Source organism: Netta rufina (assembly GCF_964035555.1).
Source record: "Netta rufina genome assembly, chromosome: 3".
Taxonomy (NCBI): Eukaryota; Metazoa; Chordata; class Aves; order Anseriformes; family Anatidae; genus Netta; species Netta rufina.
The window spans coordinates 42,944,735-42,970,462 of NC_140125.1; the positions used below are offsets into that span (position 1 = coordinate 42,944,735).

Consider the following 25,728-nt stretch of genomic DNA (forward strand, 5'->3'; position numbering starts at 1 on the left):
TCATGTTCAGGAAAGAAATACAAGCTTGCTAAACTATCCTTTATAGTTTAGATAAAAAGAAAGTCTTAATTAAAGAAGGGACATTATGAATAAAGCTTCATCTAAGTCACAACTTCTGAGAAAAAATGGTTTTCCTTGTATATTTATTGAGCCCTACTAGAAGCCAACAGTATAAGATTTGGATGTGAATTAAGATTGCTCTATTGTAAGTCTTAATATTATCATGAGAAAGTTCATCAACATGAATGGAATTTATTCTCAGACTTTCTTTAGACATGAGGGTCAAATGCTACTAATATGAGGAAGCAGTCCTGCAAAATGATAACTGCCAGATTTTTTCATTGGATGAGCAAAAGGAAAAAAAAAAAAAAAAAAAAAAAAAAAAAAAAGTTTAGTTTTGTTAACTATGAATAAATTATAGGAGAGCTTACAGAGAATCAGTAAACTTGGATAAAATTATTTCAAGTTCATTCCATTGAAGTTACTCAGAAAGAGAAATGGAATAGGTTTGCAACTAAGATTCACAATTCCAAAAAACTGGAAAACTTTGAAACACTATTGAACCTAAGCAGTCCATGGAACTGGCTAGTCCTGTAACTGAACATAGTTTTCTGAAATGCCTTAAAAAAAAAAAAAAAAAAAAAAAGACATTTAAAGTAAGGCACTGAAAAAAAATCTCCTAGGGAGGAACTTCAGAACTAATAACTACCTCAAAGGATGCATAGCATAAGCAGAGAGTTCGTAAGACAGCATCTGTCATTTACATACTTGGGTCTTTGGAATTTAATTAGGTCAATTAGCAAGTTAGGGTCCTAAGTATCAGTTAGAAGCTAGAGCTGGACCAAACCTAAGATCTCTTCTCTTCTTGAGCTTTTGTGTTGTGTGTATTTGGGACTCACTCTATTAATCTGTTAGTGTCACTTGCCATAAAATGGTACACTTGATGTCTGTCTTGGCCTTTGGAGGATAGCTCATTTTCACAGAAATGAATTTGTTTCTCCACCTCTGGCACTGGGAACACCAGGCTCTCAGAAGGGACCAGCTCAGACTTGTTTCAAAACAAGTGCACCTTGACTGGTTGGAATATAATTAGTGTCTTAAGCATTCCCAAGGATTACATTTCAAAGCTTTTGCATTACTCACTGCAATTAAGATGCACCAAATAAGTTTTACAGTTGTTGTTCCAACTCTCTAATTAGTGATTTAAAAAGTACACATATTTTACATTGTCTTGCCTTTCCATATGGCCAAATATATAAAAAATATATTAGTCCAAACAAACATTTTTAAAAAATAAATAAATAAAAAAGGTATGCCAAACATGTTAAAGGAATTTGTTAATGTTTTTTCAAGAGAACACAAAAAAATACAGAGCCTTGACAGTCTCTTTTAGTGAAGCCCCAATATACCATGAAAAATGTAGTCAACAGTATCTTCAATGAATCATAATATAGCTTACATCTAACGTGGCTGATCACAGTGCCAGAAAAGTTCAAAGACACCATACTAAAACTGGCAGTAGAATACTACTGGAAGTTGTGGAAGTCAGTGAAGTACCTACTTTGTAGCCAGAAGTAATTACGTTCATCTGCTAATCTCTTCTGGAGAAGCCCAATCGCACAGGCATTCAGAGATCCCATCTAGCAGATAAGAACTCCATACAAGACACAGGCTGCCGCTTTTCTTGAAAACACAGCTAAAAGATGAAACAGCACTTTTGTGTTTCATGGTGCAACATATGTATAGTACACTCGTTGAGATAAAAAATGACGGTGCTGGCGTATGTACCAATGGTAAGGAACAGCTGTATTTTCTTCCTTCCTCTGTTTGAGAGAACGCAAACCTACATCTCAAGACTACACCACAACTATAAAGTTCTTAGTTTTCACAAGCTCAGAAACCTCAGGTTCAAGAATCCATTGTGTGGATTCTTAACAGACACCCAGGTGCCTATATTGATCTTGAATGTATTTCCTTCTTATTGAAATAATGATGGAATGAGACAGGATGTTGAACCCTCACTGAACCTATGCAATGCACCTCACTTCAAGAAGACCGCTCATTAATGCTGTTGACTTAGTTTAAATCAGTACAATATTTCCAAGTAGACAGCATTCGGGAGTTATATCCATGTGATACAGATTTAAACCTAGAAGCATGTGTAGTGTAGCTTATTTTTTGGAGTTCCACAGTGCTTCTGCAGTTCCAAGTAAGCATGTGCAACCTGCAACTTCCCGTAAGATAAATAACAGTATATAACCCAAGCAACAGCAAAAGATGTGATTGGAATGAGTATTAACTACTTCCAAAGCAGGGAGGAACTAAAGCATGTCCAGGGAAAAATATAAATAAATAAATTATAGGCAGAACTATGTGCCTGGCTTTTATCCAGTATTCTCAAGCAGCTAGACTGCTTGCAGCAGCTTACCGAAGTGAGTCCAAGCCCAAGCTATAAGGCTGATATTTAGGTGTGGTTACTGCTTAGGAAATTGTAAATCCTCTATTTTCTACGGCTTATATTGGAGCATGTTAAACAGCCTTAAAACATAAATGTTGCTGGCAGCAAAGTCAGGAAGAAAATTGTCAGCCTTTGCTTACCACAAAATATATATATATATATACACCAATATCAATTATACTGAAACCTCAAATTGTAAGTGTGGAAAGTAATTTTGGAGTATCGAGATGAGATGGTTGGAAGAATTTTATTGCTCCTTTTTGGATTTTTCATTATGGTCATACACTTTACTGTCTTGTATCTGGGGTTATTTTACTTCTAACCCCAAAATAATTTGTGTGCATTAGCAATGTGAAAAGATTCCAATCTGTCCCAGAAGCTTCTATTCACAAGTGTCTCATTAACTGAAACCTCCAATCAGCTCCAGGAAAAAAAAAAATCTCTTTCTGAGTGACTGAATGTCATAAAAAAAATCATTATACCGCAGCATAAAATAGAGAGTTATATTTTTTGACCAGTGTACATTAGTGTTTGCTTGTAATTTTTTCCTGTATAAATGTATTTTACATGTTGTATTTCATCCGCATGGTCACATCTCTTTAAGAATAACAAAGCCATACCCCATATTATATATTTACACACACCGAAAAAACAGCACAAGTCTATTTGTCTATGAATATTCTCATGTATGGGATAAGAACTTGCATCACAGTTACTATCAGTATTATCTACACTGGTGGGAGCAAAAAGGCCTGCTGTGAAACTTACACCCTTTTCCTATGAAACAAGATACAAATAAGGATCGTTTTTGTCTTACAGTGAATTAATTTACATTTACATTACTGTAGGAGTGGATTTGACTATTTAATAGCAAAAATGCCAAAGACTTACCAAGTGCATCAGTTAAATATACTGGTAGAGAAAATCAAGTGAGAATGCTTCAAGATTTCCTTCTCTTTTTCATGACTGAGCATTCTCCTTTTCTGTGACATAAGAGCTTTTCATTGTTATGCCTTAAAGCCTCATACTTCAGAAGCAAAGCTCTGTCCAGGTTAACCTGGCAGCAGTGGGACAGCTCGGTGCCATAACGCGCTGACCACCACATTGCCCACCCTTACTCCATCAGCCTCACAGACCATCACCTCCGGCTTGCTGTGGATCAATATACGAATACTTTGCAATGACCTTGCAGTACTTTGCACACTCTACCAACCTGCTCTACCAGGCAGCTCCTTGGCATCCCTTAATTTTATATTTTGTGAGTGACAAAGAAAGAATAATCTATATTTTAGTGCAAGCCCCTTGTGCATTGCAAGTATTACAGGCATTCGCCACCCTTCTTCTGTCACCCTAAGCGCGCTGACATCGTGTGTGTGGGCAGTCCTACCCCCTAACAATGTTGTACCATGTCTGACACGGAAATTAAGCTGTGTTCCTCAGACAGGTGACGATGGCAAGTTTTAGAGGCTCTCTATGTGACGGAACAGTCCCAACACTTCCAAGCAAAAATCATGAGGGAAAAGCCCCTCAAGCCCTCACGAGAGGACTGCACATTGAGAATACCCTCTGGGCTATCATGGTTTTGTACGAATGGGTAGCATTAGGTCACAGTTAATGTACTGCAGGTAACACTGATGTGCCAGGAGAATGGGGCACGGAGCTTGTAGGAATGGGATTCATTGCCATGTTCTGTCGTGCTCTGTCTTACACCCTCTGCCAGCAGCTCCTGTGCCACAGGGAAGGGAAGGGAAGGGAAGGGAAGGGAAGGGAAGGGAAGGGAAGGGAAGGGAAGGGAAGGGAAGGGAAGGGAAGGGAAGGGAAGGGAAGGGAAGGGAAGGGAAGGGAAGGGAAGGGAAGGGAAGGGAAGGGGCCGCCCCCCCCCCGCCCTCCCCTCAGCGGGGCCGCGCCCACCACAGCGCCCCTCCCCCTCCCCCCACCAACGGCCCAACGGCCGCTGCGCGCGCGGCCGGAGAGGGAGGGGCGGGGCGTGGAGAAGGGGCACTTCCGCGTGCGCACGGCGCGGGAAGGGAGGGAGGGGCGGGGCAGGGAGGGGTCCTGCAGCCCGGCGGGAGGCCGCAGCCCGCGGGGCGCCCGCCGCCCGGACTCACCCATCCCGCGGCGCCGCGCCGGCCCCTTTAAGAACCGCCCGGGGCTCCTCCCTCCCTCCCCGCCCCGCCCCGCCCCGCCGGCCAATGGGCGGCCGCGACGCCACAGGGGCTGCGGAGGGGAGGCGAGCGGGCAAGATGGCGGCGGCGGCAGCAGGAGGGGCGGCGGCGGCCGCGGAGGAGCCGCCGCAGGCCCCGTCCCCATCGCCGGGCCCGGCGCTGCCGGAGCGGCTGCAGCGCCGCGAGGCGGAGCGGCAGCAGGGCGTGGAGCGGCAGCGGCGGCAGCGGGAGGCGCGGGCGGTGCAGGAGGAGCGCAGCGAGGTGGTGCTGGCGGCGCTGGGCCGCGAGCGGCAGGCCGTGGAGGAGCTGCTGGCGGCGGGCCCGCCCGACGAGGCGGCGGCGCGGCTGCAGGCGCTGCAGAAGCTGCTGACGGACAGCGTGCGCTGCCTGGCGCCCTACGAGCTGCGCCAGGCGCAGGAGGCCGTGGCGCGGCTGCAGGCGGCGCTGGCGGCGCGGCGGCAGCAGCTGCAGCCCAAGAAGCGCTTCGCCTTCCGCGCCCTGCGCAAGGGAGCGGCCCCCGGCGCTCAGCCCGGCCCCGCCGCCGAGCCCCCGGCCGAGCCGCCGGCCCCCGGGCGCGGCGTGGCCGAGGGGGAGCCGGGCGGGCCCCCGCTGTGCGGCTTCAGCGGCGCCGAGGGCCGGGAGCTGGAGCTGGGCCCCTCGGAGCTGCTGCAGCGCGACGTGGTGCTGGCCGAGCTGCGCGGCTGCCGGGTGCGGCTGCGGGGCAACGCCAACACGCTGCGGGTGCGGGACTGCCGCGGCTGCACCGTGCTCTGCGGGCCCGTGTCCACCTCCGTGCTGGTGGACGGCTGCAGCGACTGCCAGCTGGTGGTGGCCTGCCAGCAGCTCCGCACGCACCGCACCCGCGACAGCCGGTTCTACATACAGGTGACCAGCCGGGCCGTGATCGAGGACTGCAGCAAGGTGTCCTTCGCGCCCTACGCCTGGAGCTACCCGGGGATCGAGGGGGATTTCGAGTCGTCCGGGCTGGACAGGAGCAGGAACAACTGGAACCTGGTGGATGACTTTGACTGGCTGGCGAGCGACAAGCCTTCACCCAACTGGTGCCTCATCCCCGAGGAGGAGAGGGTCAGCAGCTGGGACTGACCGCGGGGGAGCTTGGTACCTACCCGTGGAGAAATCCTGATGTAAACGCATTGATTCGTAAGCAGGAGGAGTTCTGTCCTGAGAGGCTATAAAGTGATTGCAGGAGGTATTTAAAATGTGAGTTACAATGTACGACTGGCCTCACTAACCAAAAAACACCAGTCAAATGTAGTTTACTGTTCTTAAACAATTTACTGCTATAATCTTTATATTTCACTGTGGAATTAGCCAACTACTGTGGTACCTCATTGCTGAGCATTTTTAGTTAAGGTGGGGCAAGGGGCACACTACACAAATAATAGTGAGCCTCTACTAGAGCTGTTGTGCTGCTTTCACTCACCCAGACAGAATTAAAATTATCTGCAAGTAGTACAAGTTGGAGTCAGACAAAAAAAAGACCAAATGCCTAATCTGTCCTATTTCTGTGGTGCTGAAACTACAGACCAGTCATGGGTATGGGGGAGGCAACAGAGACAAAAGATGAGAGGGGGATGTTTTACAGGTGGGGAAGTGTATCAGACAGGTGAACAAGGCTGTGATGTAATGGGGAGCCAGGTTCAGCTGATGGGTGATATCCGTCAGTTGTCTTTATTTAGTCTTAAGCAAGATAAAGAGGAAAAAGTCTAATGAAAATTGAATGCTCTCCTGCTATGCTAATGACTGGTTGAAACAAGCAAACCTGTAGAGGTTACAGAAATACTGAATCTTCGCAGACTGAAAATGCTATGTGAAACGATGCTCCTTCTGCAAACAGTTTTAACTTGAAACAAAACCAGATGTGGGCAGGCTTCCTAGGGCACGCAGTAGGTGCTGGTGAATGTGACAGAAGCCTCAGGGCAGAGATGTCCGGGTGCATCCCACTGCTCTGTCTGTGTACCAGCCAGCAGGCTTGGCTGTGATCACAGATAAACGTGATCATTGATCATCTCTCTGCTTCTGTATATCAAGTGCAATGTTGGCAGAGGGAATTAAAATGTGACAAGCATGATATTTCAGTTCTAAAATAGTACATTACTTTGCATAAAGGCCCTTAGTGCACAGTGACTTCGAGTCCACTTCTTCTGTCACGTTCAATACCAGTAAAAATATCAGTGTTATGATTCTTTTTGTACAGTAACCTGTTAATGGTGAAATAACCAGTATTCAAAAACATCCTTAGCTTGTGACTCCTTACCTTGCCTAAGCAGCAGCTCAGAATTGTATATAAGAACTCTGCAAAATGTTTGTTGCCCTGTTGTATGTGCCTCTAACAGAAAATGAATACTAATTAAACTATCAAAAACTGCATCATTGCCATGAAAAACTTGAAACTTCACTTGAGTACTTGACTGCTTTCGAGCAACAGAAAAAACTTAATTTGTTTTCAACGTATTTAATTTAAAGGGGGAAGGAAAATTTTTTTAAATATTTTTCACAACTTTTCAGTTTTGTTTACTTTTGTTATGTATACTTAGTCTGAACTGGATTTTGCATTTCAAATATATTTGTTTTGGATGGAGTTGTTTCTGGTGATTTTTCCCTGCAGTGACAGCAGCATAGATCGATTTAAAGAAAACACCCTTAGTCATGCCTTAATGTACGGAGCTGTTAATGTTTGGTGTCAAAGCAGTATGATTAGATGGAGTCTCTTAAATTAGATGGATGTGTTGAAATTAAGTACAGAGCCTGAATGTGTAGTTGATATTTCTTCCCATCACTTCCTGGTAGTGACAAATCCATCCCTTCAGCATCCTCTAGTCTAGCAGTAGCAAACTGTTGAGCCTGTAAAAACCACAGAGGTGCCTTTGTTCTGCTGGGTAGAGACTGTGTAAGCATCATGTTCGTGTCCTGTGGTGCCAGACAGCGGCTCAGCTGGACAAGTGGATGCTGCTGCTGGGCTGCAGCAGGTGTCGGGGATGTGTGCTTCTCAGAGACCTCACAAACTGGCTTGTAAACATGTAGCTATGTTAGCTGTCCCTCCTTAGTTCATGGTATTGTCTGGAAAAACAAAAACAAACAAACAAAAAAAAAACCCACAGAACAAGTTAAAAACACAGAATTTAGACTTGAACTTGGGTCCAAAATCTTTTTCAAAGGTCAGTTACTAAGATCCGAGTTCTCACACGTTCCTCTTCTCAAAGTACTTCTGTCAAACCAAAGTTATTAGATAATACCCTTCAGGAATATAACCTTACAGCAAATTGCTGAAGACATTCCAGGCAATTACTTTCCATTAAAAGATTAGCGTTACTTTTGTAATATAAAATAGGTAAATTAATCCATTTCTCTAGCATGACACAAGCCAAGAAAATGCGATTTCAGAATAGCAAGTATGAGAACAGCTAATTTTTTACATGCTTTTATGAAGCTGTTTAATATATACACAGGTAATTGCACATTTCCATGCACTTTAAAAAATGTTCATTTCCCAATACAGAATTATTCTAGGAGAAATTTAAATTCCTGAAACAGAAATGTTACATTAATAGTGCAGGATATGAACGGAAGCAGAATTGCCAGTGCATTCATAGACTGTATCAGTATAGAAATCGCAACATTCCCAAGTCTTTTTTATGGAAGAAACAGAAGCACCTATGCATTGCTGTTCACTGTGTTATTTTAACAATGCCACTTGTAAAAATCTCCCCATGTAGGAGGAAATCACAGACAGCACAGGCACTAGCAGGTTGTTGTCTGTGTGTCCCAGAAGGAACGCTGCTGACGGCAGGAGTGCAGGCAGCTCTGGTGTTACTCACCTGTGCAGGAACAGCCAGCCTTCTGCAAGCCTTACCAGGAAGCAAAAGGAGAACCAGCAAGCACTGTGCAAGTGAGAGAGGAACAGCAGCTGATGTCCCAGAAGTACAGTTAGCTACTTGAGGAGAAATTCATTTTTCAGTCAAATTTAGTGGGAAGTGGGAACTCAGATGTATTGAGAATTGTGTACTCATTCACCTTTATTTTTTTTGACAAAGTTATTTAAAAGCATGGTAGAAGTAAATACAAAAATGTTTAACCAGGTAGTTATATATAATAATCATATTTAAAATTTCCCAGCTGTTACTAAACTAATTTCTTCCTCTAAAATGGAAAAAAAAAATCTTTAGTGATGTACTCAGTGTACATTTTGGAAATAGGACACTGGGGATGCTTTGGCAGCTCTAGACTATAGAGTTGTGTAGAGTATTCCACTGCAACCACTTACTGACTAAACAATGAGCACCGTAAGACTAAGAGGCTGGTTCACAAGACTTGCAGCTTGATTGTATTTGTTTACCTTTTGCCTCAACTGCCAAAGAAAACATCAGAAACAAACCCTTGCTGCCAGCAGGTAAGGCTGAAGCACTTCATTCAAGAGGTCAGAACACTTCTTGAGCAGGTACGTGATGAAATAGGTTCACTGAGAGCACCTGGGGTTTACGATGGGTTTAACAAGTCAGGACCTGCATGCCATCTTGTCTCTAGATGAGTTTATGACAGAGCAGCTCGTGCATCACATTCGAGCAAACCTCAAAGAGAATAAGGAGCATGTCATGATGCACCCTGAGCTGTTTGGACAGTGACTTGGCTACCACGCTGTAATTCTGAAGCTTGCACCTGAGAACGATCAGGCAGGGCTGGGCAGGGTTTGTGCAGCAGCAGGTCCCAGGAGGTGTGCCAGGCTCTCTCTGTTCTCCTGGGTCAACGAGACACAATGCCAGCCTGGCCAGAGCTGCTTTGTGCCTCTGCTAATCGCAGCTTGGAGGAGGAGGGCAGCACGCTCCCTTTCTTCCCTCAGTACAATGAGCAATGCTGACACGAAGAAAATCGCCCGCCAGCCTCCTGTAGGCCAGGAGCTGGGATTGCTTTGTGTCTAACCTGCTACAGAGGGCTCGCAAGAATCTCCTCCTCCCGAGGTTATCGTGTTAAGGAGGCTTTGCTCAGCCCTGGGTTGTACGGAGCAGTTTCACAGCTTAGTGGCCAGCCGGCAAACTCAGGCTCACGCTCGTGCTACGGGTGGTGGGGAGCTGCACCCCAGTCACGTAACCAGCACAACACAAGACTGGAGTGAACGATGTCTCCTCAAGGTCTTCAGCTCTGGTTTGTTTCATCTCCAGAATAAATAAGGAGCTTCGTTAGAAATACATCCCCTATAGTAATAACAGCAACAACTTCTGCTAGGCTTCAGTGGCTGGAAAACAAACACCTGCCAGGGGCATGGTGTGACTATATCATGAGGATAACAGGAATACTGGCACAATAGAACTAGGTGAAAATTAGCCCTGAACTAATGGTCAGAAAACTTCTGAACCGTGCAGAGCACTGAGGCATGGAACAGTTTTCCAGAGTCATGAGAGCTAACTCTTAAAACATTTCAAAAAACAAGCTGCTTGGATTGCCATGCTCTAGCTGGTGACCTTACAGAAATCTGCAGATAAACGTAACTTTGTTAGCAGCAATCTAACTCAGCTTTTTACAGCTCACATGTCTGAGAACAAAATAGTTTTATTCAAAAAGAGTTCTTCAGCACTGTGCAGATCTTTGAGTGTTGGTATTTGTTGATGTTTTGGGTTGAGTGGTGAGAAAACCTGATCCCAGAAAAGCAGCCGAGAGTTTTACTGCTGGTTCCAGTATGGCCAGCATTTCACCTGGCCATCGCACCCTGAGAGAGGCTGCCCCTCTTTTCTGCCTGCACTGGCTCTCTGAATAGCAGGACCACAAGGGAAGACATTGGCATTTTCTCTTTATCCAGCCCTATCTCGTTTAGATGGGTTCTGGGTTCTAGCAAAATTATTGCCTGAAAAAAAAAAAAAACAGGTAAGAAGTACACACGACAATTTCTTACATACTTTTACCCATATATTTGAAAGCTTATATTTATACTTTTTTAATTGATTTAAAAATATATGTTTTCACTATTTGGGGAATAATTATATATAGACAAAGATCAAGTGTCAGTGCCTTTACCTGGAAAAGCTTCGGGTGCTACAAAAATACTTCAAAAGCTTCCCGCTAAACAATTCGTCAGTTCTTTACACTGAACATACTGAGCCCCGGGCCCTTCCATATCCACCTACTTCTGTCTTTCCAAGTGGATTTGTCCCAGCACGTGGGAGTGGGATCTGAGGGCAGACTTGCTGGATTTGAGAGCTGCCTGCAGACAAGTACACGTCTTTCCCTCCCTTGCGTATCATCCTTTTGCTGCTCAGCTCTCCCCTCGTCTCCTACTTTCCATCAGGCCCTCCCCACTTATGACTGAGGCTTTTTTTTTTTCCTGTGCAGCCTTCTTGTTGCAGATCAGACAGCCACACAAGAGAGCTTATAGGCTGCACTGTTCCAAAAAGCCAATTTCATCATACACAAGGATAGATACAAATAGCAAGAGAAGCCTGTGGATTTTCAGCATTTCCTTTCACAACATGATCTAATTTATCTGAGTTCAGGTTCCATCTGTTTTGCTGTTTTCCTGTAATAATGGCTATTGTGATCCTTTTGGAAGCTTCTTTAAATTCCCAACATATTTCTTACCTATTTCTGCAAGTACAGACGTTGATTTATAAGTTATTCTTTCAGCAGTGAGCAGTACACCCTAGGCATCACAATCATACAAATAAATACTCACAATGAGCATCTTGTGGTCCAAGAACAGACTGTGTTTTCTGAGCACACTGTGGATGAAGGACGGGTGAAGTGCTGGGAACTGCCCAGAGCAAAACCACGCTGAAGACCCCACTGTACGCCCCAGTGCTGTTGGGGAACCACAGGGGCCAGTGCCCCTCCTCACCTTTCCCGGGGCACACAACAGCCCAGGCACTGGATTTAGCCACTTGCCTCCATTCCCAGCCTCAGGGCCTGCAGGCACTTCACATGCCACAAACAGGGCAGCCCGCCCAGTTACTGGCGTGATGCAGGAGAGACAAGTCACAAATCAGACTTTTCCTCCTCCTGTTATCCATACCACACAGCACAGCCATTTCATAGCGTTGTGCCTTAGCACTGTCCTCATACACACCATACGGGTATAAACCCAAGCAAAACCATGAATTACAGTACATAAACAAATTGCTTAGCTCCACACAGTAATATCCTATGATGTTTAAAAGGGGCACCTTCATCCTTGCAGTGACACCTAACCACTTCTAAAGGAAGAAAAAAAACAAAACAACCACCAGTAAGAAAGCGAACTGTTTCACATCATAGAGCAGCATGAATGAAGCATATTAGGCCAAGAAATTATTTTTACTACCACCTAAAAGCACTTTAATAATTTAGGCATGTAGGGTATACCTGTATAAAGGGAATTTGCCTTTTCTGTTTCACTTTCATGAAGATTTGGTAAGGAGAATGGTAGGTCCAGGGCTGGGCAGCAGACTGTATAGCAAATACCAGATTGAATCATAGGTATTAAAAACAACTTATTCCTCCCCTCCCAAAGTTAACTGGTAACATTGTGTGTTACATTTAGGTTAGCTTTTTTGGAAACGTATCAGTATTACATTGTTATCAGTAGATATTACAATTCTGGAACAATATTTTGAATTTGAACACTTTCACAGTGAGTCCTAGCAGATCAATAATCATTTGAATATTTTAACTTTTTTTTTTTTTTCCTCTGGAACAGCGTATGAATTGTGTGTTTGTTTAATATGCAACCTCTGAGGAGACCATTAACTCAACCATCCTTGCTGCAATTAGCCTTTGTCTTCTATGGATCAGTTTCAAGATTTTCTATTTGAAATAGAAGGAGGTAGTAAACTTACCCAGTTAAAGGCCAGTCCCAGCCAAGGTAAATATTTACAAGAAGAGCGGATTACAGACAAAACCATCTTTCTTTGCTATACTGTCCACACCCCAAACCACATTTTTTATGATCCCCCATTACCTTCCTCTTCCCTAGGTTACCGTGCTGGAGACACCCCTCAGTTCACCAGCTTGCTGAAGGTCACGCCGGGCTTGCCACCTCTGTCTGGGATGGGCTGGAAACATCAACTCTCAACTTTTTAAGCACTGACTTCATTTTTATTTATTTTAAGCAAAAGCACATGAATTACCATCGGTAATCCTCTTTAAAACTTATCAGTATGGTAACCCAACTTGATAAGCAAGTAGCTTTTACTGCATCAAGTTGTATCAGCCTATCGAAACTACTTAAATAAACACAGCAAACATCCAACTCTGGGTTGCTTTAATTGTGCTCATTACTCCCAGTGATGACTTTAAAGGAATCACCTGAAGTCTCAGAGGCCTAATTGTGAATCACCTTCCTGGGCATCAGGTGATTCAGGGATCATCCCCCAGAAAGTGTTAACCACTTACAGGTTGTTTATCAGGACTTCTCCTGATACCGTCATTAAGGAGAGGAGTAAGGTGGTGGATTTGGAGGCCCCAATGAGCCCTGAGGCTTATGCTACATGTTCTGTTTCGCTATCTCTTTTCCTGAAGTAACAGGAAACACCACAGTGCACACAATCCAATCACATAATCTTGATTCATCATATTTACTGTGGGCATCTGAATGATAAGTTATTAAGGTAGCAGTGTTAAGGCTTATCTGTGCCCCCAAATACAAACTTCCCAGTACCCAGAGTGGCACCAGGCTTACATCTGCTGTGGGCAGTTTTACTATTTCTTGTCCTGTTAATTGCAGAGCAGAACATGTTTCACTGTATATCCCTCTGATTCATAGTCCTATGTTTTGTTTGTTTGTTTGTTTGTTTACACTTACCAAAGTTTCACTCTGTCATCACTGAAAAGAAAAGGAGAAAAAAAATCAGGTTCATTTATATATAATGGACTTCAGGCTGTCAGATAAATACACCCTCCAAACTACCTTGTATTCCCCAGCTGAGCTCCGGAAAAGTCAGTGAAATGTAGCAAAGTGCACTGCATGGGTAGGATAAAAGAAACCAGGAGAGAGGTTATTGCAGTGCTATAGGTTTCTGCACAAAAGTATTTAAGAGACTCTCCCAGGAAATAGCCCTTTTCATCCACCTCTCAGCAAGCAGAGAGAACAGCCCCGATGCAGTTTCCTTCCTCCTTTCCCTTGCACGCTCACCTGTGCGGGCAGCAGTGACACAACCGACCTGCTTTAAGAAAAGCCCAGTTACTAGCTGCTCTCCAGGTCCAGACAGGCCAGGGGAGGGCCATCACTAAGACCTGCTATTGACTTAGCACAGGAAAACACAGCAGCCTGACCCTTCATCATCACTTGAGAAACCTCCAGTATCTCAGGATCTCAAGCAATAACTAAGCAGCACCCATGGTACCAGGCAGCAGCAGTTCTACAAAAGCATTGTTTTCAGAGCACTGTGTTTTACTTTTCCACTCACTTTCCTGCCAGGCAGGCCCCGTGCTGGCAGCGGGTGCCACCACGTTCCCCAGGACAGCCAGGGCACAGGCTCCATCCCCACCCTAGGGCAGCCCCTTTCTCCCTCCCTGTGCTGGCTCCAGCCCAGTGGGGTCAGATTTTTCTTTAAGTTCATTTTTCTTCACTGCAGAGCTTTTCCAAGCAGGCACGTGTGTGTTATTTATTGAGTTTCTCTGAACTTTTCCTCTCGCTTTCCCTCCTGTCAAGGCCCGGAGATTGTACAAAGCCTGAAAGTAAATAGAAAATGCCACGCTTGGATTTTTTAGGTCACTGTAAACAACATGCTTAGCTGCTTCCAGAACGCATAAGCCACGGGATGTCGTCTCGGGTAAACAGGGGAGGATGAGGACTGGAAAGGTGTTTCTGGCTGTAGGTATGAATAAATCAGGGTCACGCAGAGGAAGTGTATTCATGTATTCAAAAAGCATTTTTTTTTTTTTTAATCTCAGAGCCCTTTTCCCTTTCCCTCAAACCATCCATGTTCTTCTGTTAACAAGGATCTTTTTATATCGCTGGGTTTTCACATTCTGCCAAGCAGCCTATCACAAGAAAGCCCAAATCTACTAAATAGTAAAATGAGGGATTATTTCCACTCATCTGTTGACAGACATTTCTCCAAATTGGATCAAATGATTAAAGGTATTAGAATGACGTCGTGCAGATCCAGATCAAATCATTTGAAACCTTGAGACTGTTTCTCCTTTGCTTGGAAGGAACCACCAGAAATAGTTGTAGGCGCTAATTGCCCATTATTCTTACTAATGAGAAATTGTTAATTTGGATCTTTGAGTATTTGCTTGCTTGAACCCACGCACGGGGAGCTCAAGATGGAGGGGCCGTGCAGCATCTCGCTTCAGGCTGTGCCGGTCGGAGCCTTTCTAAACGTCTGAATGGTTCTTCCTCGAATCGCTTACACGGAGAAGAGGGGTTCAGGCTGCGAAACCTTTCAACACCTCACGTATTGCAAAGATGGCACTGCTGAAAGTCAAATTCAACCAGAAGAAACGGGTAAAACTAGCCCAGGGACTATGGCTCATGAACTGGTTTTCAGTGTTTGCTGGAATCATTGTTTTTAGCATGGGGTTGTTCCTCAAAATTGAGCTCCGGAAGCGAAGCGAAGTGATGGACAATTCTGAAAGCCATTTTGTGCCCAATTCTTTGATATTGATGGGTATATTATCCTGCGCCTTCAATGGTTTTGCTGGCAAAATTTGTTACGACTCTCTGGATCCCACTAAATTTGCCAAGTGGAAACCTTTGCTGAAACCCTACCTGGCACTATGTTTCCTCTTCAACATACTCATTTTCTTCGTCGCTCTGATTTGCTTTCTCATGCGGGGCTCTCTGGAGAGCACGCTGGCTCAGGGGCTGAAGAACGGCATGAAGTTCTACCGGGACACAGACACCCCTGGAAGATGCTTCATGAAGAAGACAATTGACATGCTCCAAATTGAGTTCAAATGCTGTGGAAACAATGGCTTCAAAGATTGGTTTGAAATTCAGTGGATCAGCAACAGATACCTGGACTTCAGCTCCAAGGAAGTGAAAGAGTAAGTGACTTAGTGGGGTTTGTATTGCATAGTATCATGATTTGGTCAGCTTTAGGCTAAAGAAATATACATCACAACAGATGCTGACTGCAGGGTTTTCTTGTATAAAATGTTTTTCTTTTTTTCTCTGTTCTTGCTTTAATAGAGATGCCAAATGCTCAGTGAGATTACCTTCTCCTCTGCCAGATTCCTCTAACATTATCCAGAATGTAAAATGCAAAGCAGTAAAATGCAGTTCCCACTCTTACATGGTGCAATGTAAACAGACTTAAAAAATACCTTTTTTTTCTATCTTTTACCTCTTTATAAACTCATTACACCAAGCCACACATTCCTACTCCCAAAATCAAGCGTGTGGCTAACAGCAAAGTATCAGAACCTCACTGTACCTAAAGCAGATTTCCACAAGACCTAAGTTTCCATGCAGAGGCCACTGGGTTGACACCGCTTCTAAAACTCCAATTTAGATATTGGTAAGTAATGAATCTCATGAAAAGAAGCAGAAACAGAAATGCTTTACCAATAACTCGTGTGTTTTCAATCCTTAAGATTTAGAATTCATTATTAAATTCACTCAGTGGATTGCTTCACCACTCTGTCAATTTGGGTCTGTCAGCATCCATCAATGTTCCCAGCTTTATATACTGTCTCTTACAGTCAGGCGCACTGTATGTTCTTAAACATGTGAAAAAAAAAAAAAGTATAAAATCTATATTCATGCTTATTTTTTTAAACTTCATATGAAAACGCGCTAGCTTCCTCTATGCAAACCAGAACTGATTGTTGACCAGAACCACCTTAACGGCTCTATTGTCGGTGTAAAGAGGTATTAATCTCAAAATGAGTTTAGGCGCAGTAAGAACAAGTAAAAAATAAACAAGAGAACAAATGAACTTTTGAAATGAAAAAATTAATGCTGAGCATAAATAGCCACAATCTTTTAATAAATTAAGCAGTAGAGGAAGAGATTTTTATTCTGATTTCTTTGGGAATGTCACTCGTTAGGTTGGTACTGGATGGTTACACAGAGAGGCTTGTAAACTAGGAGCCATCTGCTTTTTAAATATACTGAGTATGTTAAAAACGTCTGAAGTACTCTTGCAAAAAGCTTTGTGCATCTCGTGGGATCCCTGCTCGACAGTGTAAAGGCTACTTCATTTGTGTGCCTCTCTGCATATTGTTTCGACTAGCTGGTGGTCTGCAGATTTTACAATTCTCAACCAGGATGGTATAGTGAAAACTCTTACAGGGTTAACATATCGCACTGCAGGGTTATAACAGATACATTCACTATTTAATAAGGGAGTATTTGTGCTGCGAAGGTATGCCTGTGGGTATAAATAACTACTTGAAAACATAATAAGTTCACCTTGCCAGCATTATATGGAGATTTGAGAGCTATAACTTAATCCATTAGCAGTGGAAGGACAAAGCACAGAGGGAAAACAAGGTTATATTGTCCTTAATAAACGATGTCTTATTTGGGACCGAGGCTCACAGCAATTTCTTTGTGCTGCTGAAACAGGAAATGGGGCATTAAAATTTCACAGATGGATGTTAATGAGTGAATTCAAGGTTTGAGCTACATGGTGAGGCACAAACTCTGCTCGTATTCCTGGTGGGATCTTCTGGCCCCTTTCAAGTCAGTTGCAAGGTTCTCCTTAATTCTAGGGAAGGTGGGAGTCCATCCTCTGCAATGCAATTTTTAGGTTATTTGTAGAATTAAGGTCTGATCCAATCTCTCTGGATCTCGTGGAGCATTTACACATCAATGGGAATGAACCGCATTTGGTGTTTAGATGTATTTAGGCGCTGATTGCAAAGTGGAATTTTGACACACTGGGCTTTTGTCATCATCTCTATAACACAAATTTAAAATATTGTTATTAAAAGCTACAAGTGACTCTCAGTGTTTGTTTGTTTGTTTGTTTGTTTCCTTTCTAAATCACCAGGGCTCTCAATTCTGTACCATTTTCTAAGTAAAATGGTATTTATTAGAGTTACAGTGCTCTTATTATAGTTTTCTTCTGTAGCCCCAGTGGAACTACTCATGTTTTAAATATCTCCTGTCTAAGCATCTTGATAAGGCACCGGATTAAATGTATATTTATTGATAGCAACCATGGTCTCAGATGAATTATAGTCGGGAAGCTCCTGCAAGGACTTCAGGAATTTCTGAACATCTTGTTGCTGAAACACATTTCATGTTTTAAATACTGGATACCTTCCCAAGCCAATAATAAATGCATAGCCCCTTCCTGGAGCTATTGTCACTGAAGAGAAGATACTAGATTTGCTGGATCAATGATTTAGCAGGGTATAGTGGGTCCTAAGGCTGTTGTGAGTCAGGTCACCTCCAGCAGTCCTTCCACCCTAACTATGCAGTGATCAATCACTCTTTTCTGATTGTTTTTCATTAACTTTCTCGCTACTTTTCTTAAACATTACATTCTTTGAGGAACTCACTCAAGAGGGCTTGTGTCCATAAAGAAGGGTTACCTATAGATTCAGAGCAACCTTGACATGGAGAAGGGTTTTAGGGAGGAAAACCACCCAGGAGGAATGTTACTCTCTAAAAAAGGGATGCAGAGAAGTTGCATGGCTAGGAAGCACTGTGGAAAATCTGTGTTTCATTTGCTTCCTTCCATGTTCAAGTTCACTGCAGTGTGTCTTTACATGTATGTGTACATTGACACGTCCTTCTGCCCTTGCCTGCATGCAGTCGAATCAAAAGCAACGTGGATGGACGGTACCTGGTTGATGGTGTCCCCTTCAGCTGCTGCAACCCCAGCTCCCCAAGGCCCTGCATCCAGTACCAGGTCACCAACAACTCGGCTCACTACAGCTACGACTACCAAACGGAGGAGCTCAACCTCTGGGGCCGTGGCTGCCGGGAAGCCCTCCTGCACTACTACAGCAGCATGATGAGCTCCATGGGTGCCGTCGTCCTCCTCGTCTGGCTTTTCGAGGTAACCTGTTGGCACGGTGCCCTCTCTCCCTCACCCTGCTTTGCCAAAGCTCTAGCTTGGCCAGACCTATGTCTACTTCTGACCCAAAAATCTGTGTAAAATACATCAATCACCAGCCACTGTTCTGTGGCAGGGAAATCCCACACAGCAGTGGACATCAGCAGGCCTGGAAGGTCCCAGCCTGGAGATGGGAAGCCTGGTAGTGGGCTGAGCATCCCCAGAGCAAGGGGAATAAAAGGACCAGCTTTGTGCCCTATGCAGAGAGCTCAGCTCTCCAGGTATATTATTTCTACCCAGGTTCCCACTAGTAGGGAATAGAAAGTACTTAGAGCAGTGCATCAGAAAGAGATGGCATCAATTTGTGGGACAGAAAGTGTAATTAAGTGTTTTATGCGGTGATAAAAATAACACAGGCAGAGTGTCCAGCTTCAGATCAGCATTTGATTTAAGGTTCTCCATCAGTCCCATTAATGGTTTTGGCCACAAACACACACACACACACACACAAAGGGTTTAGGCAAAGCAGACAGATTAATTTTATTTTAGTGTACTTCCAGAAGTTGTTGTATATGTGTAAACAGGTGAAAATACTGCCCAGTACAGATGAGGGCACCAAAACCTGAAGTTACTAAAATACTGTCCATTAGATGTGAGAAAAACATGTCCCTCTGCCCTTAGGAGACAGCCAATTTTCTCGCTGTGGTGTTTAATCAGTGCTAATGCGAAAGGAGCGTGGGATGGAAGGGGCACGAGGGCTGGCGCGTGAGGGCTGGGAGGCAGAAGGGAAGGGAAGAGAAAGGAAGGGTTGCTGCAGGGTGCTGAGCAAAGCAAGCTGCTTCTGACACTGGAAACGGCTGCTGCCCAACTGCATCACCTATCCGAAATGGTTTGGCTGTTTTTCTCAAAATTTGGATAAACACAAATAGAAAAAGATGCACTGTATTTTGTTCCAAGCACGAGTCTACTCCTCCCTGGGAGGAACATGCTTTTTAAAAAAACAAACATCTACCCAAATAATCTACAAACTGAGTGGGAAAATAAAACCATCACAAAGTTACTCCATGTTGTGTTATTGTAAAAATAACTACTCTGCACACCTGGTAGATGTCCTACCTACTTGTAGCATCGTTATGCTGGTCAGAAAACAGAAGTTTTTGGCGCCTATCAGCACAGATTCAAGTGTTGAGTCCTTGAGGAGAGGGCAATTTCAGCTGTATGTGAAAATCAGAAGGGGATTCAAAAACTCAGGGGAAAATTGCACAGAAATACTAAAGCCAGCTGTGAAAAATCATGAGTAGAAGCCATAACATAACTCTGCTGCCTTCTGGGAGAACAGTGATAGTGATACATTAACATTAATAGCAGCGATAAAAATACAGCATTTTATTTCTAACTTTTCAAATTCCACACTGGTAGTGTTTTCAGCCTGTGGAGTAATGAGAAATATGATCTTCTCTATTTCCTTCATCTATTTTGAAATGAAATGTGAGATATTTTTTTCAGGTAATCAGAGGACATTCGGGGCAAAGCTTTAAAAAAATCTCACAAGCACTTGCAGTCCCAGGTTATATTAATTGGCCCTCCCGGATATTTATGACTCACCTAATATACCACAATAACAGGTCCAGTTCTTGGTCTCAAACTCTCTCTGCTTTTAGGGGAAACTTTGAAGGGAGGAAGCAAAGCAGGAAGCAGACAGCAATTTATCCTCCCTTGGAATACAACCACTTTCTTTAAGTTGCAGTCAGAGTAGAAAATGGTTTTCTACTGAGTAGCAGCGCAGCAGAGGCCTGGGCTCCTGGTGAAGTCAGGCTTCAGCCTCACCAGGGTGGAACACAGTGGGAGTGGGGCTGTGGGCTCTACATGCTGTATTTCACTTTCAGCCAGCGTGCTGAGAAATTACAGGAAAAATGCAAACACAAAAGTATGTCCTGTGTTACTTTGCCTCTGGGACTGGTGCAAGCCAGAGCCATTGGCACCTCCTGTGTGGCCAAAACCACCGTGGGGCCTGCGAGGGCTCTGCCAGCAGGGCCTGGGGCACTGAGGGCTCCTCACCACTGTTACCTCCAGGCACCAAGTCTCTGTGGCACTGCCTTGGGGTCTCAAGTGTCTGTACAAACCTGTTTTGAAGTGTTAGGACTTCTATTTGGAAAAACTAAATATATGCAGCCCACTGTATTTTCTGCAAGTATATTATTATCTGCATACTGCTTTTACTAGCAAAGCTGTAGGCTTCCCTGGAGTGACAATCAGTCATGAGGGTGATAAAAAAAAGATCACACGGTGCCCTGGCTAAGCCGCCTCCGGCTAAACCCTGGCAAACAGATGGGCTTGGTTGCAGAAGGTCAAGCAGAGCAAGCCAGGCCATCTTTGTGACCTGCCTCAGCCAGCGAAGAGAAAACTGGGGGCTGGAATAGAATCATAGGAATCATAGGATCATTAAGGTTGGAAGAGACCTTCAAGATCATCTGGTCCAACCATCATCCTACTATAAATAAAGCCTTTCAAATCAAGGGTGGGAGGGCAGCAGTGGTCCCAGCCATGCCAGGGCCTTCACCTGTATAAAATGTGTGGTGCCAAATTCATCTCATGCGTGGCACCACAGAGAGAGCACAGCGCTGAGCTATGGGAGCTGGGAGCCCAGGAGAGGCACAGAGTGGAATGTGCACTGCACATCATGTGCCAGGGGGGAACTCAGCACCAGAAGAGGCACACAATAATTTTGAAAACCTGCCCGTAGGCAGCAAGGGAGAAGGGACCAGTTCGGAGAACAGAGTATGTTCTGCTGGCATAGGTTGAGAGGCTAAGCATGCTGTGGTGCAGGGGGATGCACCAGATGCAGACCTAACGAGCCCTCCCAGCCCTGGAGAAATGTCACAGGCCTGTTCTTCCTGCCACTCTAAAGCTGCTGTAAAATGACAAGAGTTTTCATGACGGTTTGTTCACTGGCCAGGGTAAATCATCACTGAGCAAGCCTGGGCTAGCTGTGGGACCCTTCTCTGCTGGACTTCTGGAGGCCATCTGGTCCAAGCCCCTTGCTAAAGTAGGGACACCTAGAGCAGGTTGCCCAGGACCATGTCAAAGCAGCTTTTGAACATCTCCAGAGATTAAGACTACACAACCTCTCCGGGCAACCTGTGCCCATGCTTAGTCAACTTTATGTTTAAGTAATGTTTCCTGACATTCAGAGGGCACTTCCCATGCTCCACTTTGTGCCCATTGCCTCCTGCCCTGGCACTGGGCAACACTGAAAGGAGTCTGGCTCCATCTTTGCATCCTCTCTTCAGGTATTTATGTATGTTGATGAGATCCCTCTGAGCCTTTTTGTCTCTGGGCTGAGCAGCCCCAGCTCTTTCTGGCTTAGTGGAGGGGTGCTCCAGTCCCTCAGTCATCTTCATGGCCCTATGTTGGACTCCCCCCAGTGTGTCCATGTCTTTCTTGTCCATGTCTCTCTTGAGCCCAAAAACTGAACCCAGCACTCCAGGTGTGGCCTCACCAGTGCTGAGCAGAGGGGAAAGGACCACTTCTCTCAGCCTGCTGGCAACAGTTCGCCTAATGCAGCTCATTAAAATGCTAGCCTCCCTTGCCACGAGGGCACATTGCTGACTCACGTTCAGCTTGGTGACCAGCAGGACTCCTAGGTCCTTTTCTGCAGAGCTGCTTTCCAGAAGGCAAGTCACCAGCCTGTTCTGGCGCCTAGGGTTTTTCCTTCCCAGGTACAGGACTTTGCACATCCCCTTGTTGAATTTTGTGAGGTTCCTCTCAGCCCATTTCTCAGGCTCATCAAGGTCCCTCAAAATATTTCTACAGACTTAGGTCAACTCTAAGTATCCCTACAAAACTGAAGCATGCTGAGGCATTTTTGAGGTAGCAGACGTGTCCAGTTTTCATTTATAATTTATCTGATAATGTGATCTGTGCATTGCATGCAGCTCTAAGTGTCCTAGCCAGGATTTGCAAATGGAAAGAGATGTGACTATTGAAAAGCTGCCTGCATGGAAGGTTTGAAATACATAACTTACAACATAAATTACTTCAGCAAAAATGATGGTTTAAGGCCCTATGCTATCATATGGGAAACAGATTAATTTACCAGATCGTTGTCTCCAATCTTCTGGACCCTCTTCTCATCTGGCAGAGAAGACAGGCTCAGGTCAGAGGAGGTGATGAGAGGTTGAGCATTTCATACAGCTTTTAGCAAGCCTCTTACACCTGGGGACTCAAAACTCTTTCTGAGTAGGACTTTTAAGAAAAGGAAGTCTTAAACTGAGAGAAAATGCTACAGAATCTCATCCAAGGGCAGATCAGCTGCTGCCTTGAACACAAGCATCTTCTTCTTTAAAGCAAAACCATATTTAGTGACTTAGAGCCTGAGAGTACATCTAATTTTGCTGTCAAACGGTGGGACTTAGTAAGTCAATCACAAGAAAAAGCTACTGCTGACATACAGTGAGGTAGCACAGGCAGAGAGCAACATGGAAATAAGCTTTTAGGTCCAGACCTGTTAATATATTAAACTTTACTCACAACAACCACTGTTACGAAAGATATTAGTACCAGGAGTGAGAGCAGGAAAACTGGGTTTCACTGAAAGGAAGATGTCAAACACTATAAATCTTGTGACTAGAATGATATGACTTACCCCTTCTTGTGGCCTTTATAGAGTGGTGCTTCAATTGGTTAAAGTCATTGTTGTATTAGGTAGGTCCACAACAAAATTAGACTATTTCCAGATTCAGGGTCATGAGAACCTTTTTTGAAGACCAAGGAGTCAGGTGTCCTGTCTTCCTATGTTAAAGAGGATGAGAAGTTGCATTTGGATACTGAAGTATTTGGTGAAGTTTGTTAGACCAATGTTTTTCCCTTTTGGTTTGTTTGACCAATGATTTTCCCTTTCCGGCCTTGAGTGAAGGTAGAAAAACATCTGAAAATGTTGAGGGTAACCAATGGTAGCTTTAGTCTTCCAAGAGTTTGGAGACACCGATCATACATAGGCAGGATGACCAGGGTAAAAAGTCTAACGACTGGTCCACAGAAACACATGCTTGAGTTTGTTTCAAATGAGTCCAAAAGCCCGATGTGAATTTTGCAGTTGGCCACGCTATGTGCCTGATACCCAACTTCAAGTCTGCCCAGCTACCTGAGGCAGTTTGCAAGTTTCCTCCATCTCCAGTTCAAAAGCCTAGCAGCAAGCAGCACCTTGCAGGTCCAGGACAGCTCTCAGAGGTGCCACCATGTAAACAATTACAAGGATGCCAACTTCTTTAAACCCATCATGGTTTTGGAAGACCAGATGTAATCACTTCCTTGGGAATTTGGATAGGATAACAGACGCATCATCCACCATTTTCAGAACAAATCCTATGAGGTTGTTAAAAACAGTAAGTGGTCACTTGTTCTCATTGGTGTTAGAAGATGATAAACTGACTAAAAACAGCCTCTGGAGGCAGGGTGGAAGACAGGGATAGGAAGCTTTTTCTGACAGTCTCTGTCTTCTCCTTTGCATGGTGCAGACATCGGTGATGGTTGGCTTGCGCCTTTTGCACACCGCTCTGGAAAGCATCCCAAATCCTGAAGACCCCGAGTGTGAAAGTGAAGGGTGGATTCTAGAGAACAGCCTGAAGGACACTCTGAAGTCTGCGTTGGAGAGCTTGAAAAAGATTGGTAAGTTCAATCAGGTGGAAGCAGGCGCCGAAGGGGCTGAAGGAGAAGAAGCTGGGAAGACTCCAGCCATCACAACGGTCAGTTGAGCTCCTAAATGATGTGGACTTTGATAAAAGAGGAATGAAAAAAACTGAGAACTGTGAATACCTACTTTTTAAAAGCCGTGTATCAACCATCAGAATACACATTGCTACACATGCTTTTTTTTATATATATATTATCTAAATATGAGAGCATACAGCATAGTGCACATTGGGATAATGCATTTATCCACATTACGAGTACACCATATTCATAACTTCTGGGGGAAAATGACCCCACTAGGACTTGCAATACTCACATGTTCCCTTACCAGGGATGGTTAGTTTTCAAAAAAAAAAAAAAAATGCTGTTGTCACACTGATCCATTCCATTTTATTTTGAAATTAAAAGTGAAATTTGAATGTTAGTATTTTTTCCTCAGGTTGATTTATCATCATACTCTATGTACCTTAGCTTTTAAAGACAAACAGCTTGGTTTTCTGGAGAATAACATGTTAGAAGTCAAAGGAAGAACAATTTCCAGAATTGTATATAACGTAGTATTTTGACAAACCTCTCATATAATGTGATTTCTTGTTAATGTGCTAAGCAATGGTATTTTCTGCTGTATTCTTAAGATGTACAGAATAGAACAAATTGCAAACTTATACTGATAATTTATGTACTAAGCAAACATTGTAACTTAATGAAACAGGACAAGTATGAAAACAACACCAAGGCAAGATTTATGGGTTTTGTTTCTGCTTTTTTTTTTTTTTTTTTTTTTTTTTTCAGCCAGTATATCCTGAATGAGTGTATTGTAGACTTATGCTTCATCTTGTACTCAAACAAGCAGAAGCTTAGAAGATTCCTCTTCTAGTGGGTGGAATCAATGCTATAAGCATGTGCCAGCTATGGCTATTCTGGATGTTTTTTAAAAGTATGTAATCTCATAGCTTTCTCCAGGGTATTCAAGCCCAACTACTTTTAAAATAAGAAGGAAAAAAAAAAAAAAAAAAGGGGGGTACTTGGAACTAACACTTTAAATATTTTCCAGGGTCCTAGCAAATGGATACCATTCATCCACAAGTACTCCAAACCTCAAACCTTGAGGCCAGGGAAAAGCAAGTTTAAATCAGTCCCCAGCATGCAAATTTTGCAACATATATTTTCCCTCATCAGTGACATGGTACCCACCATTATATCTTTTAAGTCAAAGGAAAGGTACGTTTTGCATGTGGTACATCTCTGCAAACGTTGGTCGTAGCTGGAGGACTTTTTTTTAATATATAACTGCAACAAAACGTGGAAAGTTGGCTGTGGTGTGCAGCCTGCAGTAAAGGAACAGGGCATCAGCTTGTGTCTTTCTGCAGCTGCCAGATAAGCTCAGTTAGGGGGAAAGAAACCAGAGAGCAAACCCCCACCTGTTCCACACACCAGCCCTGACATCTCTGTCCCTCAGCTAAGAGCCACG

General features: G+C 44.0%; 2 protein-coding genes across 2 annotated transcripts; both read left to right on the top strand.

Moving 5' to 3' along the window:
- Positions 1-4,560: 4,560 nt before the first annotated feature.
- On the top strand, positions 4,561-7,221 carry TBCC (tubulin folding cofactor C). The gene has a single exon (XM_084284129.1). The coding sequence runs from the start codon at positions 4,651-4,653 to the stop codon at positions 5,725-5,727; it is 1,077 nt and encodes a 358-aa protein (XP_084140255.1). The 5' UTR covers positions 4,561-4,650; the 3' UTR covers positions 5,728-7,221.
- A 7,798-nt stretch (positions 7,222-15,019) lies between these two features.
- On the top strand, positions 15,020-24,319 carry PRPH2 (peripherin 2; the record flags this gene model as incomplete). Its single annotated transcript, XM_084285317.1, has 3 exons — positions 15,020-15,600; positions 18,323-18,569; positions 24,083-24,319. The coding sequence occupies 3 exons, from the start codon at positions 15,020-15,022 to the stop codon at positions 24,317-24,319; spliced, it is 1,065 nt and encodes a 354-aa protein (XP_084141443.1).
- Positions 24,320-25,728: the final 1,409 nt, after the last annotated feature.